The sequence below is a fragment of the Pseudopipra pipra genome, chromosome 5, assembly GCF_036250125.1.
Source record: "Pseudopipra pipra isolate bDixPip1 chromosome 5, bDixPip1.hap1, whole genome shotgun sequence".
Classification (NCBI taxonomy): Eukaryota; Metazoa; Chordata; class Aves; order Passeriformes; family Pipridae; genus Pseudopipra; species Pseudopipra pipra.
The window spans coordinates 37,852,078-37,869,982 of NC_087553.1; the positions used below are offsets into that span (position 1 = coordinate 37,852,078).

Consider the following 17,905-nt stretch of genomic DNA (forward strand, 5'->3'; position numbering starts at 1 on the left):
CAGATATGATGTCATACCAGACCATATGACATCAGCTCAGATATAAAAGCTAAGGCAAGGAGCAGGAAGGCAGGCATTCATTGTCTCCAATGGCTGCCTGCTGAGAAACCGTGGTGCGTACTGAAGCTCTGCTTCTCGGGAGTGGCCAACCATCGCTGCTCATGGGAAGTAGAGAATAAACGCTGCTGTCTTTCCCTTCACTTTTGCACATGCAAGCTTTTGCCTAGCTTCTGCTTTAATAAACTGCCTTATCCATACCCACAAGTTGTTTTCCATCTTATTCTCTCCCCTGTCCAGTTGGAAAGGGAAGTGATAGAGCAGCTGGGTGGGCACTTGGTGTCCAGCCAAGGTCAACCCACCATAGCTCTATTCTCTGGTGCAAAACTCTTGAATTGAGTCCTCTAACCTTCATTACTGTACTGAAAGAGAGTCCTGCTCAGCTACAGTCTAAAAGATCTGTTGCAGGTTTCCAAGAGCACCTGTGTCCTGCTATCACAAAGCATGAATCTTTTGATTTACACATGTGTTTTAGAGAATACATTGTCCTCTGTAGGTGGTTGTTGACTTTCCAGTTTAGGTGATTTGAATTAAAGTTCAATATGTTTTTTTGTTTTTTTTTAATACAGCTGTTTTGAATATAGTAATATGTGTAATTTCACCAATCAACATTAATTTTGATTTCTTTAGAGCTTCTTCTGTGGAATTCAAGCAACAAAGTTCCAAGCAAGCAGACAGCAAAGTTTTCAAGAAGATTCAAGGTTTGTGTTTACCAGAACCCATTTTATTGTAATTTCTGTATCTCTGTGTCTTTACAGCTCAGGGCAATGAACAATAGTGATGTTATAAAGATTTTATTTGTATAAATGAAATTAAACAAAAGTTAAATATTTATCAGAATATTACTGGAATCTGATACTAGCACAAATTAGTCATAAGAATGTTTTCTGCTGTCTCTTTGAATAAACAGTCTGGGTAAAGATTGTGGAGAAGGTAGAGAGTAATTGTGAATGTTTGCTGTCATTTGCTAAACCTGTTTTATGTAGGCACTCTTAGGTCACTAGAATGTACTTGGACATTTACTTTCACAAAAAATTTTTGGAATAAAAATTAGGGTTATTTTTTAATCTTCTAGTTATTCCATTTTTTCTCCTTGCATAATAGACACAAATTGATTTCTCAATTATCTGACTACCTCAAAGGTTTCCTAGTGTGGCCTGGAAGAAGGTTACATGTGTATACTTTAAGGCACCTTTTAACATCCATCTGAGTATCTTCACTGGAAAAAACTTCTTTCTTTCACCTTATGTCACAGGTGGGAGTGGGAGCTTCAGACAAAGTTTGTTAGAGAAGCCCTCCCGTTAAGTCAGGAGGTGCAGAAAGGAACCCCTTGCTTTCTAAACTGCTTCTCAGAGAGGAGCCTGGGTGTGGCTGGATCCAATCTCAGCCCCAGACTTTGTCAATAGTTCTAAGTCTAAGGAATTACAAAGGTGTGACTGAACCTTTGTGCAACTTTGTCCTGCAGGATTAAAGATGGCAAACTGAGTATATTTATATAAAATGAATTATTTATTATGAGAAATTATTAGACAAAAGATCTTAATCAGAATTATTTGCTACACAGTGTAGAAACTAAAACTACTAGGGATAGGATAGTGCACTATATCAAAGGATTATATTAAAGCAAGCAAAATAGAAAGAAACTATTATTGAGATTGATGTAACTCACCCATACAAATGACCATGGGCAGATCTCTTTCACTCAGCCTTGAGGGTAACCTTGAGGAGTGTCCCCATCCATGGGAGGAATCTCCACACACACTCCAAGAAGGGTCATGTTAGAAGAACCTACTGTATGCAAATGGACTGGACTTTTATAGTTTAAAGTGATTGACTGCCAGTCATGTGTCTCCAGGTCAGCTTAGCAGCTTATCTGCCAAATCTTTGCCTTATTATCAGGATGTTAGTTTGGGGTTGATGTGTCAGACTGGTTTTAACATAATTCAATACCAAAAGCTGCAAGACATATCCTCTCTCAGTCCACCACTGATAGCTTTGCAAATAGGGAATTGTTCAGGTTGCTTGTCCACATTCCAGAGCAGAGCATCCTGATACACCATGCCCCTATTTTGCTTTATAATTGTAGATACAAGTAATTTGAAGGTAATAGCAGGTGACTTCTGTTAACAGAATATGCTGAGAAACTTGGGCATCCCTAAAGTAAACCTCCTACCTGAAGATTTTGATAAGGCAGTTGTTTTTACCCTAGAAATAGTTCTCTGCATATAATTCTGGAACGATTTTGCATAATTACTCATATTTGTCCTTGTTTCCACATGTTTTTAACATGTTTGCACAATAAAGAAGCAACTCTGTTTCATAATGGAGTGTTTGTATTGTTCCAGAGTTGCTTTGTATGTTGAATCATGGTATGTAATCTGTTCTAGCAGAAGTAAACAGCTATATAATCTGAGCATATAGAGGGCAATAGCCATTATTCCTTTCCTTCTGTGGTCTCTTTAAAAGTTTGTGCTGCTGCTTTATATGGTTTCCACTCAAATGTTAAGTAACTGATACTTTCATTTTGGACTGGTATTCTTTCATCAAAGATCAGGGAGCCTGGATGCATAGATATGTCATTTTAACCAGCACTATCATAAGTAGATGTGATGTTCTTTACTTCTATTTTACCTCCATAGCAAGGGGCCAACTTCGGGTAAACATTGTGTCCCTTATTTCTCTAAATCCTCAGGTATATTCAGAGGGACACTAAGTAAAAGAGGAGTTCGGGTTATAACGGGCTTAGGAAAGTATTTCCGACAAGTAGACAAGAGCAGAAATGGTTTTCTCTCTCAGGCAGCCTTTAAAGAAGCTCTAAGAGTATTCCATTTGGAAATGCCTGAAGGGGTAAGTCTAGCTGAAACTGTAATCATGGGTATTTTCTTTCTTAAATTATGGAATTGCTTTCTTTTCTTTGCTTAAATCTGTAGTTTAATAGCTGATTTTTGCACATTTTCTTTTGGTGGTGTTTTTGATTTGGCTTTTTTTCCCCCCTTGTGGTATATTGGCATTTGTGCATTCAGTTTTGTGTGAAATTCTTAAAAATAAAAAAATAATATATTTTAAAGCATGCAATCTTCTTACATCATGACATGAAGAAGCAAGTGTGATTGCAATCCATTTTTTCTCCTTTGGCTTTAAAAAATAGTTTATGCTATTTTCTTATGTTTTTCCTTTGTTTTATATGTTAGGTTTTGCAAATAACCCACAGCTATCAGAACTGCAAATAATGTGAATTATGGTCCTCAGTGACTGATATGCATTATTTTTACAAATCTTTAAATGAGTTTGGATTTAGAAGTTTGGGGGTTTTGTGGTGACAATATTGTAATTTTCCATTATAGCGAATGTTTTATTTTAGGACACACTGAAGAACTTTGGCAAAATATTTTTAAATTGCAGGACTTTGAATCTTTATGGCTTATTCTTGATGATAGCAAGAGTGATAAGGTCGACTATGGAGAATTTACTCGTGCCATATTTGGAGAAATGAATGAATATAGGAAAGCCTTTGTAAGAAAAGTAAGTTTTATTGCAGATATTCTAAATGCAAAGATTTTGCAGTCTAACTTTGCAGTTAGTTACTTATCATGTCCTGGTTGTTGAGTTCTGTTGTTTTTCTGAGTTGGGTTTTTGGAAATTGACTTTTTAAAGTTACAGATCAGTTTGTCAAAATAAAAGTAAATTAGAGGACTGCATGCTGTTCTGTTGTTGAATTAGTTAATTTTAAACTCTAGAATTAATTTCTTTATTATTTTGATTTTATGTATATGTGTGCTTTTCTTATAGTTCAGTCCAGTGTATAAAGCATCTGACACCCTAAAACAATCTCTTCCAGAAGTCTGTTTCCTTATTTTGGCAGATGACTATATCAGTGTAGACTTTTTTCCCACATTGCCTGAAATAGGAGGCAATAATACTTGTCTCCTTTGAGACCTACAATTAGAGTCATTTGTGAGACTTGTTGTATTTGAAGTACCACTTGTTATGTGTCTATAATGCAATGTGGAGCTGTTTGCAGTATCAAACACTGATTACAAACCAGCCAAGTAGTAGTGACTGGATATCAAGATCAAGAAAAATGACATATACTTTCATACTTTCAATCATGGAGAAATCCGACTCTTCTAGCCTTTTATATTGAGCATGTGTATTGGAGTAAACTGAAATGAAAATGAAGCTGCTGTTAGCAGTGCTAAAGAGGCTCTGTCAGAATGATGCAGGAATCTTAGGAATTGGAGGAGGCAGAAGGGAAGCAGCTTAACTTCTGATTCTAAGGATGAGCTAAAAATTATGGAGAGAAAAACTTTTTGACTTGATGAGGGGACTACATTTGATGTGAAAGCTGTTGAGATAAAATAATCATGAAACTGAATAATCTAGAATAATTTTTTGGTATCTGTTGCCTTATATAAAATAGGTAAATTGACATAATCTACTGCACAAGATCTGTTAGTGTAAGCCAAGTAGTTAAGTGTATTTGATCTTTTCATCTTTCCACTTTTTTTTTCCTTATATGCTCATGCTTAACTCTTTTTTTCCCTATAGGCTTATATGAAACTAGATTTCAACAAAACTGGGAGTGTGCCTATGGTGGACGTCAGGAAATGTTACTGTGCAAAGAAACATCCTCTAGTATTGGCAGGTAATTCACATGAACAAACAAAAAAAATCTGTAACTTCTGAAGTCATTAGCAGAAGTACCAGATGCAGAAACTGGTTGGAAATACAGACTGTTTTCATATTGGCTTAGACTTGAACTGTTAAGGAGAACTTTTTTTGTCTGATGACTTACAATGTATCCAGAATATGACTATAAATAGTAATGGAGTTTATATATACAATTTTAATACTGCTCTTTATCAAGCTGCACACACTGCATCACTGCATATATGCAGAGTAATTGTTTTCCATGTCGGTGTAGGACTACATGTAAGCAGTTATTTCTCAGCTTTCATCTGTAAGTTATCAGTGACAAATACGATATAAATAATTTTCACTTAGGAGGATACTCTTATTTTCACATGACTGTTTTCCATCAAAATACACAAGGATTCCAACTGACACAGAGTGTACTCTACACTTGAATAATTTATTCAGAAGGCACTTCATTTATTTCTGGGACAGGTTTGTCATCCTTTACAGAGGAAGTGCTGGTTTCTTCATTATTCATTCATTATTCATTATTTTTTCAGGATTCTCAAAAATGTTTAAAATCTACCATTGAAAAAATAGGAATTTAAGTATTTGTATGGCAGTTTCTAAAATAATATGTACCAAAATAGTCACTATGAAAGTCTACATAGTGTCGTGACCCTTTTGGTTTTACCTGTAGAAAAGAGGATGTTTTTTTGTATTGCCAGTGATTTTAATGGTAACATATGAAGACACATGCTGGTATAGGGATACAACATGTGAATTTTTCCAATGCTATAGTGGCATATTTTTTGCATTTTTTTTCTCAATGACACAAAACCATTTTGAGTATTATCTTTATAAAGTCGCTAGGACACATATAAATTGCAGAGCACTTTTCAAATGCTAATTTGCATCCTAAAGTTTTCCTAGAACTTTGAACTTGTGTTACATGTTCTTACAAGATAACTTCTGAAATACCAAAATTTTAGTTTACAAATGCATTATTCAACTTTTGCATTCCCTTGAAGAAAAAAATTTCCCTGATGTCATTAATTCATTGCAATTGACTGACCATGTTTCTGTTGATATTTAATGCTATCATGCTGTCAAAGTAAGGTGATTTCTACAGCTTATATTAAGTGAGCCAATAACTTAATTCTGAAATCAGAATCTTGACTTTGCTCATGAAAAAAATATTTGAAAGCTAAAATTTGAAAGTTTCTTGCCTGAATTATATTAAATGCTACATATTAACTGTTCTTTAAAATGTATTTAATGGAAAAATATACTTTTATAGGCAAAGCTGCAGAAGAAGAAATTAAATCGTCATTTCTAGAAACATTAGGAGAGACCTGCAGCAACCCCATTGAAGTGTCCTATTCTGAGTTTGAAGATTACTATGAAGGATTAAGTTTTGGAATCGTGTGTGATGATGATTTTGTTAATATCTTAAGGAACTCTTGGGGTGTTTAGAGTGGAAGATGACAAAAATGAAGAAGAAACATTTTCTAAACAAGGAGTAACTAAATAAGGGAGGATTTAATCTTGATGTGCATTGCTTTATAATTAGTGTGTTAAACTGATGTCAGGAACTGAAAACTTTAGATACTTTAAGAATAATATATGCCAAATTTCTTGGAGTGTCTGTTCAGCTATGCTAGCCACTCTGCTAATACAAATACTGTTTGTTTCATTTCATTGGAAATAATAAAGGCTGTTTCTTATACCAAAAGCCACCTTTTTGATATTAGAATAAAGTGGCATATTTTAAAATAACTGGGAATTAGAATACTAAAATGCATGAAAGTGTATATGCAAGAGAAGATTTTATGATGCATTGTGAAAAGTTTTAGGTTCGACTGTATATCAATGGTAACTTTTCTTAAGAAAGTTTCTTATAACATTCTTTGTCTTGTTTCTTGTTTCTTATGGTAGCACTTAGCTTGAAAGAGAGCAGGTCATACTTTTCCAGTTTTGAGGGTGTTTGCAGTACTGAAAGTGCAGAGACGTTCACAGCAACTAGCCCCTTGGCCTATGGACCATCTTGACTGATCTTACTTGGTCATTTTGGTCAAGAATCCAAAGCTGAGCATTGAATCCCAAAGGTTTTATAAAGCACACATGAATTTTATAATGCATATTATAAAATTTTATAATGCATATTCCTTTCCTACATTTTGCTAAGTGGTTTTCTAAACAAATAAGTTTTCTTTATATCCCTAGGATTTTTTTTAACTAATACTTAGCAATTATATATTTTGTCGAATGGACATATAGCATTTCATATCTACTCTGAAAGTATAAAACAGAAAAGTATTTAAAAAAAACCCCAAAACAACCACCTGTGTCACCACAAAAATTAAATCATAAAATAATCCTTGCTACTTCAAATATTCAGACAGATGCTTTTTTCAATGTAATACATCTTGTTAATTCTGTAAAATTATTAGTGTTAAGAAATAAAAAAGTATTGTTAATTACACAGTGAGAGAGAGATAGCCTTTGGTTTCAATAGACCTGTCACTAAAATTAACTGTATGTTGAACTGCATTTCTTAAGCCTATACGATTAAAATGTATTAGTTTCCTTAGAGCTTGTCTGCGTGGTTTTGAATTTATAGTCTATGGTTAACATAACCTTCCTCTGAGACAGAATTTATATTTCATAGGAATTAAGGAGCAGTGCTGGAGTGGATGCCGAAATGAGGGACTTTGGTCCCTCTGTCGATGATGGGTATATTCTAGATATAGTACTTCCTTGGTCTGATAGCTTGTGCGTTTTTATTTTTTGGTTGTTTGTACCCTCAGTTGTAACAAGAATTTCAGTTTCTGCTCTGAATCTTCAAGTGAGAGATTCTGGAGGATTCTTTTGGGGCTGCAAAAGTCTGTGTGTATTGGTTTACAGGGAAAGGCAGATTTTATCAATGGTTATTCTAAGCAGGAATTCTGATGTGGCTCATTACAATTTTCTTGTTCACAATTCCTGCCAGACTTTCTCTTGATGGAAAGATTTTTTTAATTAGTGTTTCTGGAACTGGTGATTCTGAGAAGGGCAGCTTCATCTGGTTGTACAGGGATCTGCTTGTTAATGTGTCAGTTCAAATAACTGAAAAATACCAATTGATTTTTATTAATTGTTTTAAGAATCACTTGCTCTATTTAGACTTGCTCACTTAGAAGAATTGTACCAACAAATAAAACTGTAGCTCAATTTAATGAATGAAAGTGATGGTGAAGTGAGGTATTTTCTTTTTGCAATGCTTAATTTTATTGTGAAGCTTTTAGGAAGATTATTCCACATTTTCCTATGGAATGGAAAAATTCATGACAAGTAGACATATCCTAAGTGGGCCTGCTTATCAGCCAAAGCTGTGTAGGTCACATCTGCTGTGAATTACTTGCTCTTTATTTTGTTCTTATCACAGAAATGAGGTGCTGTTATAACAATATTGTTGATGTAGCTTTGGTAGTCATGCATAATTTTTTTTAATCTGAAGACAGATCCCTAACAGGGTAATCTAAGATAAATTCTAAAGGTCGGAAATTGCCTGGAAATACAAGCAGGTACTCTGTAATTATGTGAAACCTGCTAAGTATATAATTTCTTTTAACTACAGGGTTGGTTATGCGGGTCCTGCTTCACCAACCTGATTTCCTTTTATGACCAGGAACCTGCCTGGTTTATGCAGTAAAGGCTGTAGATGCTGTCTACCTGGACTTCAGTAAAGCTTTCAATACTGCCTCCCACAGCATGCTCATGGGGAAGCTGGCAGCCTATGGCTTGGATGGGTGCCCTCTTTGCTGGGTTAAAAACCAGCTGGATTGCTGGGCCCAGAGAGTGGTGGTGAATGGAGTTACATCCAGCTGCTGGCCAGTCATGAGTGGTGTTCCCCTGGGCTTGGTATTGGGGCCTGTCCTGTTTAATATCTTTTGATTATCAGTGATCTGAATGAAGGGGTTGAATGCCCCCTAAGTAAGGTTGCAAACTGTGCAGGAGTGTTGATCTGCCAGAGGGTAGGAAGGCTCTGGAGAGGGATCTGGACAGGCTGGATTCATGGGGCAAGGCCAGTGGTATGAGGTTCAGTAAGGCCAAGTGCTGGGTCCTGCACCTGGGTCACAACAACCCCATGCAGAGCTGCAGGCTGGGGGTAGACTGGCTGGAAAGGATCTGGAGGTGCTGCTCAACACCTAGCTGAACATGATCCAGCAGTGTGCCCAGGTGGCCAAGAAGGCCAACGGCATCCTGGCCTGTATCAGAAATAGTGTGGCCACCAGGACTAGGGAAATGATTGTCCCTCTGTACTCAGCACTGGTGGGGCCACGTCTCAAATCCTGTGTTCAGGATCACACAATCCTGTGTTTTGCAGCACTCACTTCAAGAAAGATGTTGAGGTATTGGGGCATGTTTAGAGAGCAGTGAAGCTCGTGAAGGGTCTGTCGAGTAAGTCATATGATTAGCAGCTCAGGGAATGTGGGTCGTTTAGCCTGGAGAAAGGGAGGCTCAGAGGAGACCTTATCCCTCTCTACAACAACCTGAAAGGAGATTGTAGCAAGGTGGGGGTTGGTCTGTTCTCCCAGGCAATCAGCAACAAGACAAGTGGAAACAACCCCAGGCTGTGCCATGGGAGGTTCAGGTTGGACATCAGGAAAAAAATATTCACTGAAAGGGTGATTAAGCATTGGAATGGGCTGCCCAGAGAGATGGTGGAGTCACCATCCCTGGAAGTGTTTGAGAAATGACTGGACATGGCATTTAATGCTATGGTTTAGTTGGCATGGTGATGCTTGGTCAAAGGTTGGACTCAATGATCTTGAAGGTATTTTCCAGCCTTAATAATTCTATGATCAGCTGCCTCAAAACATCAGGTATGGTGACTATGGTGAATTTTTAACAGCTTTCACAAAAGTCACTTTTATCCGCCCACTGCTTTTCATTGTCTAAATTTCAGGTGGCAGCAAACAATTCAAACCAGCTTCTAACTAAGGCTTACCCACCATGCTTACAGTCAGTAAAATAACACATGAAGTGTATTCAGACAAGGGTCTGTGATGTCTGACTTGTCAGTAAAAGTGATCTCAATGCCCTGATTATTTGCATTCTGACTTGCTCTTATTTACTTTTGAACATTTTATGAACCTGAATTCTGTTCTGTCATCAATACTTTGTAGCTTTAAAACTTTCTGGAGATGTCTGCTGGAGTTTACTGCCTTTGTGTTTCAAACAAAACTTTTTCTACATTTGCTACCTTTCTCAGAATTGCCCGCATTTTCCAAATTAGAATGTGCTCTTAGTTAAAGTGGGGTTCTCAAAGAAGCTGGCTGGCTTCTTCCCTGAAGAAGCCTGCTTAATAGAACTAGTAGTTTTCATGCCACCATGATTTACACTTCTGCTAAAAAGTTTTAGCAACTTGCTGCAGTTGAGAACATCAGAAGTGCATTATGCTGTGAACATATTTTGTCCTATTAGATGTGCAGGCTCCCAGAAGACAAGTAGAAATTAAATGAAGTGATATAACTCCTTATTCTCAGTGTCTGTAAGTACTTCATAAAATGAATATGCATTGACACTGTAAACTGGAATGTGTAAGAGAACTTGGAAAAAGCAGAACACAGGCACACAGAGCAGAACCTTCAGTAGCTTCACTCTGTTTGCTAATGGAAGTACAGCGTCCTCACCTGGGATAGCTTTCTGGTTGAGAGGAGGTGTTCTTACTGATTCACACTCAAAAACTCATTTGTCTTCCGTAAGAGTTACTGCCAGCTGATCAAATTGTGTGGGTCTTTGTGACCAGAACGATAAAAAGATTAAAAATATATCTACCGATGTGTGTTTGTAGGGAGGTGCTGTTACTTTTGGATGTGGGTTGCTTTGGTGTTTGGGTTTTTTTTCCGTTTTTGGGTGGGTTTTTTTTGCTTGTGGGATGGTTTTTTGGTTTTGGCTTTTTTGGAGGTTTGTGGTTTGCTTTGGTTTTGAGCATGCTAGCACTAGATAGTAAAAAAAGAAAGCCTAGAATTGACTTCTGACATGTTGAACAAAACAGGTAAGTTTCTGTGGCAGAAAAAGGAAAGGTGGAAATCACATGCATTTTTTTTTCTGGATATTACTCTAATTTATCCTTCTTCATACTCAGCAATTTAGAGACTGAGATAGTTCAGTGCTTCATCTTCTTAACCATCTTGTCTTTGAGAAGCTGAGTCAGAACTACTCTCGTAAGCCTAAGACATTTCCAGTGATGAAAGAGACGAGTAGTATTTCCTTCCAGGTCTACTTAGGCTATTTTTTCCACAGGGAACATTTCTAAACATTAAACAAACTGGAAGCTACTTAGGAAAGAAATGTGGTAAGACATTACTTGCATGATGACCTTATGAAATATTTTGTTTTGTGGCTCCTATACTTTTTTGGCACTCATTTTTGATTGTGAGGAACTCAAGGCTTAAAGATGATAAAGCACCTTTGAGAGAAAAAAATTAAATCTGTTTATCACAGATTTCTTAATGTGTATTAGAGCATTTGTTCTGTTTACCTGGAATTTATAGAATCTGACTACTTGTTTTCTGGCTATTTTTTTCCCTCCTCACTCATGTGTTATATTTTGGATGGAATTAATTGGAGTTGTGCACAGAAACTTCTGTGTTTGTTGCCACTGGCAGAATTTTGTGTGTCCAGCATCCCCAGAGAAGCAGCTTCAAGATAAGAAAAGTAACAGCCATTTCTTTGTGCTTTGGTTTTTTTGCAGGCTGCATTCTTATGAAAGATGTTTAATATTTTAACATCTTTTGCTGGCTGGTGTATTATTTTTCTTTTTTTTTTAGCTCTTCTGACCTTTTGCTGTTATTTCCTCTCCCAATTTTAGGAGAAAATAGGAACCTGACAGACTCTGAAAAATGTAGGAAAAATGGTATTTAGAGGGTGTGCTGTTTAGGTATTTAGCAAATGAGGATTCTCCCTGTGGAAGCCTGACACTACTTTTGAACTGCCCTTTCGAGTAGTCTCAAAGGACCTCTTTGGTGGACTCCTTCCAAGTACACAGAGACCTGAAAGGTTCTCCTCATGGACACTGGAGGTCAGGAGGCATAAGCACTGATGAGAAGGTCTAACCTCGTGGTTGGCAGAGGTAAAGTTGCCTGCTTTGGTCCCAGCAGTGATGTCTGCTTGCCTTGCTGCTGGGCACTTTGGTAACTGCTGAGATGGTGGACTCCTTTTGTAGCCCTTGTTGTGAGAGGATTGTGGGAAGAAGACTCCTTGCATACATTATAGCTACTTACCAATGTGCCAAGGTAGAAGACAAGGACTGTCCTTCTCATGGAAAAGCTGCTCTTATAACAACTTTATAACAAAAGACAGGCAGAAGACTTAAAATGGGGATGAAACAGCAGGGGATTGCGAAGACCTCCTTTGTACCAGGGATTTGTGGGGCTTTGAATCATAGAATGGTTAGGGTTGGATGGGACCTTAAAGATCACCTGGTTCCAATACCCCTGCCATGGGCAGAGACACCTTCCAGTAGACCAGATTGCTCAAAACCCCATCCAACCTGGCCTTGAACACTTCAGCCTCTTCCCCATATTTCTGTTTTATGCCACATCTCACATTTGGTTGTAAATCGGGAATTAAACTTGACAAGATCTGATTAATTAAGGTTCAAAAGGGCTCTATTCCAAAGATAACTGCTGATATTCTGGTGTCCTGTTTTTATCTGTCTCATTTCTAGGGTGGTTGTCGGCAGCTACAGAATGGGTAAGGGTGGAAGGGACCACAGTGTGTCATCTGGTCCAACCTCTCTCTTCAGTCAGGGTCATCCCAGAGCACATTGCACAGGATTGTGTCCAGACTGTTCTTGAATATCTCCAGTGAGGGAGAGTCCACAACCTCTCTGGACAATCTGTTCCAGTGCAGTCAACCACAGCCTACCCTAGTACTAGTGGCATCTTGAAGTTGAGGCTGAGGACCCCTGCAACATGAGTGGCCCAGATTAGAAAGGTATACAGGGAGAAATGTTGGTGTAGTTCTTTGCTCTCTTTGACATGTCTTTTGAAGTTCCAGTGTCCCTGGAGCTGTAGACTTTGTGACCCTCTGAACCCTAACCCTAATGATTGCTTGAGACTAAGGCTGAGGTCCTCAGCACCCTGGGTTGCCCAGATTAGGGGTCACAAAACTTGCTTTAGGAGGAGCATGCCATGGACTTTACCTGCTTTACACAGTTTTATACTTCACATGGGGAAAGGATTCTGCTATAGGAAAGCATAGGTCATTATCAGTGGAAGCTGAATAGCAGCTTCAGGGACGTATCTTAGAACAATATTCCTTTTTCTTACAACTGGTGTTGAGTAAGTGAACACTTAATGACTCCTATGTCTAATTATGGGATCCTATGATTTGTCTTGGCATGAATTAAATCCTGCACTCACACTGGTAAAATTATTCCCCTGAAGTAATTTCTTTTGACAATAGCATTTGCCTTGCAGATGCTAGTGATTAACCACAAGTTTCAGTTGTGAATACTGCAGTTGCTTTCATCCACTAGACATTCTTGACTTCTTCTCCTTTCTCAGTGTTTCATGACTAAGGGGAGCAGACAAAAGTCAAACCAATGTTTTTGTTTTTCCTTTAGAATCATCATTTTGGAAGTCCCTGATATAGCAAAACAGTTTCAACCAAATTATACTCTGTTTCTCATAGGTTTAATATGCTTTCGAGAAATATCTGTTCTAGATACTGTTGTTGCATAGATCCAAGTAACCATGGGGAAATAAGCACTCAGAAAAGTTAGTTTGTTTATTTATTTATTAAAACCAGCACAGTGAGAAGGGAATCAGTTGTCAGTGCCAGATAATTAACATTCCATGTTACTTGTGTTTCTTTTCTGATTCCTTGTCCATTATTTGAGACTGTGTGATTTCTAAGTTCTCCTTCCAGTTTTATCTTGATATACCTCCAAAATCTTTTCTTTTGGGAGCATCCTTCTTGGAAATGAGCTTCTTCAGTAACAGCCATAATGCTAAAGAATGTTCTGAAATAAATCAAAATATGACATAACATCCAAGAAGACAATCTTAGGGGAAAGGTTAGGAGACGGGGCAGATAAAAGCAAATAGTAGGTGGTATGACATTCCTAGTAATTAATATTTTGTGTTCCTTCATATCTTCTGACTCTTCCCTCTTCCTTCTGGAATGCCAGCCATGAAGCAAAGCCTACCCTGTACTGGGTAGGTGTATTGTTCAGTATAAATACTCTTGCTTCACATAAAGTCAGAAGAAACCAGTCTGGAAGAGAATTCACAAGGTTATCTACTCCATTATCCTATATTATCTGGAAAAAAAAGAGTGTGTGCTGCTTTCTCATCTGTAATAGGGACTTCACCACATTCCCAGCTAATCTGTTCTCTTGCTTCACTGTGCTTCATATTAGGAGAAGTTGTCTACTGATTGACCTGAATATCTCTCTATGGTTTAAGCTGATTACTGTTTCTGCTATCCCATGCTTTCCTTATGTAACAGCTTTGAAAATTATTACTACATTCCCTTTGATCTGAAGTTTGCTAAGTATGCCTGTTACAAAAATTACATTAAGTGGACAGATTGAAGACCATTCTCATTTTTGTCCCCTAACTGCCAGTTGGTGCCTTTCTTGTGTTGAATGCAATGCCCTACACTAGGCACAATGCTCTGGTTAAGGTCTTGCCCATTATAGATCTTATTTTTGTATCAGTGTGTCTTTCATCTCTTCCTTCTTTCCTCTATTATCTCTTTCCTCTCTCTTTTCTTTCACAACAGTCTGATTTTATTAAATATTGCTGACGTGATTAATTTTAACTCACAGATTTTCTTCTCAAGAACTCATTTTTCTTGCATCATTTCACTTGAAGTGAAACAGGGAAGTTCTGCCACACTTCCAGGTATGGGGTTATGGTCCTGCTGGAAAACCTGGCCTCGAGTGTCTCAGTTGTGTGGGATTCTTGTGCTTTTGGGTTTTTTGGGTAGCTATCAGGCTCATGTCAGCTTTACCTGAGACTAGAAGTATTATTATAACTATCCTTCCTAGTTTTGCTTCATAGGATATATGTCAGTGAAATTCACGGCATCAACATGGAGTCTTAAAATGGAAAATAAAGAAGAATCAAACAATTATTATTTTTTAATTATTATTTTTTTAAGGGAATCTGAACCAAAAAGTAAGGTATTTAACAGCAGCTTTTTTCAGACACTGTATGTAAATGGTCTGTTATGCATTTAAGAAATGTAATGTAATGTAATGTAATGATGTATACATGTATTTATTAGAATAGGTTTTATCATTGCTTATTTTTTATATCATATGGAAAATCTTTTGTCTAAGCTGAAGCATATATTTAAGATGTGTAGTAATCCCTGCTGCTCTGTGATGCATAGAAATGCAGGTAAACCACCTTCAGTCAACAGTTTACTGTAATTCCAAAGCAAAACCTTGCTTCTCTTCCATATTGAAGGTGTAGCATGTCTGTTTTTTCCTGCTCCTCTGTTTTTAATTCTTTTCCTTAACTTAGCCTGTGTCTAGCCTGGTGAACTGAAAGGTTTTGTTCAGTAAACATAGTGGAAGACTGCAGTTACCAGGTGAGATTTTTCCTTAGCCCCCTTGTCAACTTACTACTGTATTAATGTCTGAAGTGCCTTCTTTCTTCTCCCCAGTGAATTAACTACCATAAATAATATATAAAACTATGAACTGCCTTTCACCTTGAACAAGCAGTCCACAAGGTTGCTTTAGACACTAGTCATGATTATGTCAAGATCACTAACTTCTTACTATTCTTTTTGGCTTAATTGCATTTTTCTCTCACTAAAATGAAAGGAATAGTAAAAACTGTAGTTGTATTAATTCCAAATAATCATGGACTTCAAAACTGTTCCTTTGCACTTTGACTTCGAAGACAGTATTTTTTTATAGCTTGTTAGATTGACTTGTGCTCCTGAGCTGTAGAGACTATTTTACAGCAGCAGTGAATGTAGGCTGTTAATTTATAACTCGTATCTATGAGTAGTTTAGAAGTGGAAAAAGATGGTTCTGATACTTAAAAAAACAACTCAGAATGATGACAATACAGCAATACTCAGTTTAGACAGAGTTTTAATTGCTGGTTTCTAATATCTGTCCTGGTAAAAAAAGTGTTCAGAAGCATCAAACAAAAATTGGCATGGTAGGTGTCAGTTTAGTGATCTAATAAAATTTAAGTCGGGGCTGGTGTCATATCTTTGTGCTGCTGGAAGGGCCTTATGTCATCTCTGTACCATAAAGCTGATTGTCCTGTTGCCAAAACAGGACACAGTGATGCTCTTCCTTTAGGAGAAATGACTGACAATTGGCCTTCTTGCCCATCTTTATTCCTGAATGCATTTTGCCTAAGGGAGGGGCTGGATGGCTGTAGGACAGGAGCTGACATGTGGAACCTCCTGAGCAATTTTCAAAATTAATATTAAAAGCCTAAACCAAGAAGTTATTAAAAAATGTAAATTAACCTGATAAGCAGTGGTCTTTTTTTTTCTCTCAATATTAGCATAATATTCACATTAATTATGATACTGCTAGATTTTAAATTGGTGGAGGAGTAGCCATCTCTAAGTCACAGTAGCGGGAGAAGCTTAAATGTACACTTAAGAGGGCAGCTCTACTCTCAGAGCATCTCTTTTAGCATTCTGTCTTCCACTGTGCCTCTCCTTTTGATGCTGAAACTTTTTGAGCTGGGACATGTCAGTTACTGTTTCATTAATGTGCTTTCTAGTTTTGAAGAGCCTAAAAGATGTGTCATGGGCTGAGTCGAGCACAATGCAACCTATTATATTTGGATACAATCCTTGCCTCAGAAAATGTAAAATATGAGTTGGAAAAGGTATGAGGGAGGGAAGAGGTGAAGATGGGAGACGGAATATTATGTTAATGATACAAACAGCTAACATTTAATGTAACAGCAAACAGCTCAGATTGCATCTTGCTCAACAAATATCTATGATAACAATTTGTAGAATGAGAAGATTATTGAGAAGTCAGAGAAAATCTTCATCTCTTCACAGGTTAGCTGGAACGCTAAGGTAGGTCCCTAGGTAGGTAGGAGTTTAAAATATTATGAGGATTTCCTTTGTTTAGGTGATTCTTAAGCAGATTTTTAGAATCCCTTCTTTTTTAGAAAAGGTCCTTTGAATCTCCCATGTGATACCTTCCAGTTGCCTAAAATTTTATAAAAATTGATTGTTACATGATATGGGAATGCTTCTTCCATTTTGACAGTCAACATTTGTGAAAAAACATTTGTGAAAAAGGAGGAAAGATTTTGTTGGTTTTGTCTGCGTGGTGTTGTTAACCTCAATCTTGAGAAAAGCAGATGAGATCCTGAGTGGAACACAGTGACATTAAGGGACTTACCTGTGCATGCCTTGCCGGCAGCTGTCTTACATACTGAAATGGTGTTGCATACTTAAATACAGTGATGGGAGATCGACTTCTGTCTCTCTGCCAGTCCTGTTAACTGCCAAATTGCAAGCTAAGTAGAAGGGTGAAAGTTACGAAACTGACACCTTGAATTCCTGCAGGAAGTTGATAGGAAGCTTGTACCCATGTTGTGGCATATATAGTGTGATTTTGAAGTGAAAAGGTCTTCTTAAAAGGGGTATTAAACTCTCAGGTCATTTTAGCCTGCATGCTTTCAAATTGTAAGGGGATGAAGGTGTTACAGCAACCCATTATCAAGAAACATTGTTGTAAGTGGTTGTGGCAGGGGCTTGGTTAGTGCCAGGCAGGAGTGTGCTGCTTAGCTTTAGGCAGCTGCTTTAGGTACCTCTGTTGTGCTGACCTTTAGGTATCTCTGTTGTCATACTCTTTAGGCTGCATGCTTATTCTCTGCAGAAAAAAATAGAGCCTTCCAGACCTTTACGGCATGTGTCATTTCCATTCTGGATATGTAAAAGCTTAGGGAAATCACCATAGCCAAAGTGACTAAGAAGAGTGAGGAGAGTATTCACTTTTCCTGTGGGACATAGATGTTACAGATTAATCCCCAATGCAGTTTCTATTGTTGGGCAGATCAGATCAGGTCAGGACCTAACACTTGTCTCTGTTCTGAGTTCCTACTACAAGAGGTATGAAAGGCCTCAGACAAGACTGCTGATGCCTCAGTGGCCCCATTCCTCCAGTCCAAACACATCTCTCTACATCTCCATTTACACCCACATGCACAGG

General features: G+C 37.6%; 1 protein-coding gene across 2 annotated transcripts in view; it reads left to right on the forward strand.

Moving 5' to 3' along the window:
* The window catches only part of CAPS2 (calcyphosine 2), a 30,718-nt gene extending 23,433 nt beyond the window's left edge, over nt 1-7,285 (forward strand). For both annotated transcript variants that reach the window (XM_064655625.1, XM_064655624.1), the window contains 5 exons: nt 688-758; nt 2,750-2,904; nt 3,460-3,579; nt 4,606-4,702; nt 5,993-7,285. In XM_064655625.1, coding sequence (XP_064511695.1) covers nt 688-758; nt 2,750-2,904; nt 3,460-3,579; nt 4,606-4,702; nt 5,993-6,168 — 619 coding nt within the window. In that variant the 3' untranslated portion in view covers nt 6,169-7,285. The remainder of the gene's footprint in view (nt 1-687; nt 759-2,749; nt 2,905-3,459; nt 3,580-4,605; nt 4,703-5,992) is intronic.
* Nucleotides 7,286-17,905: the final 10,620 nt, after the last annotated feature.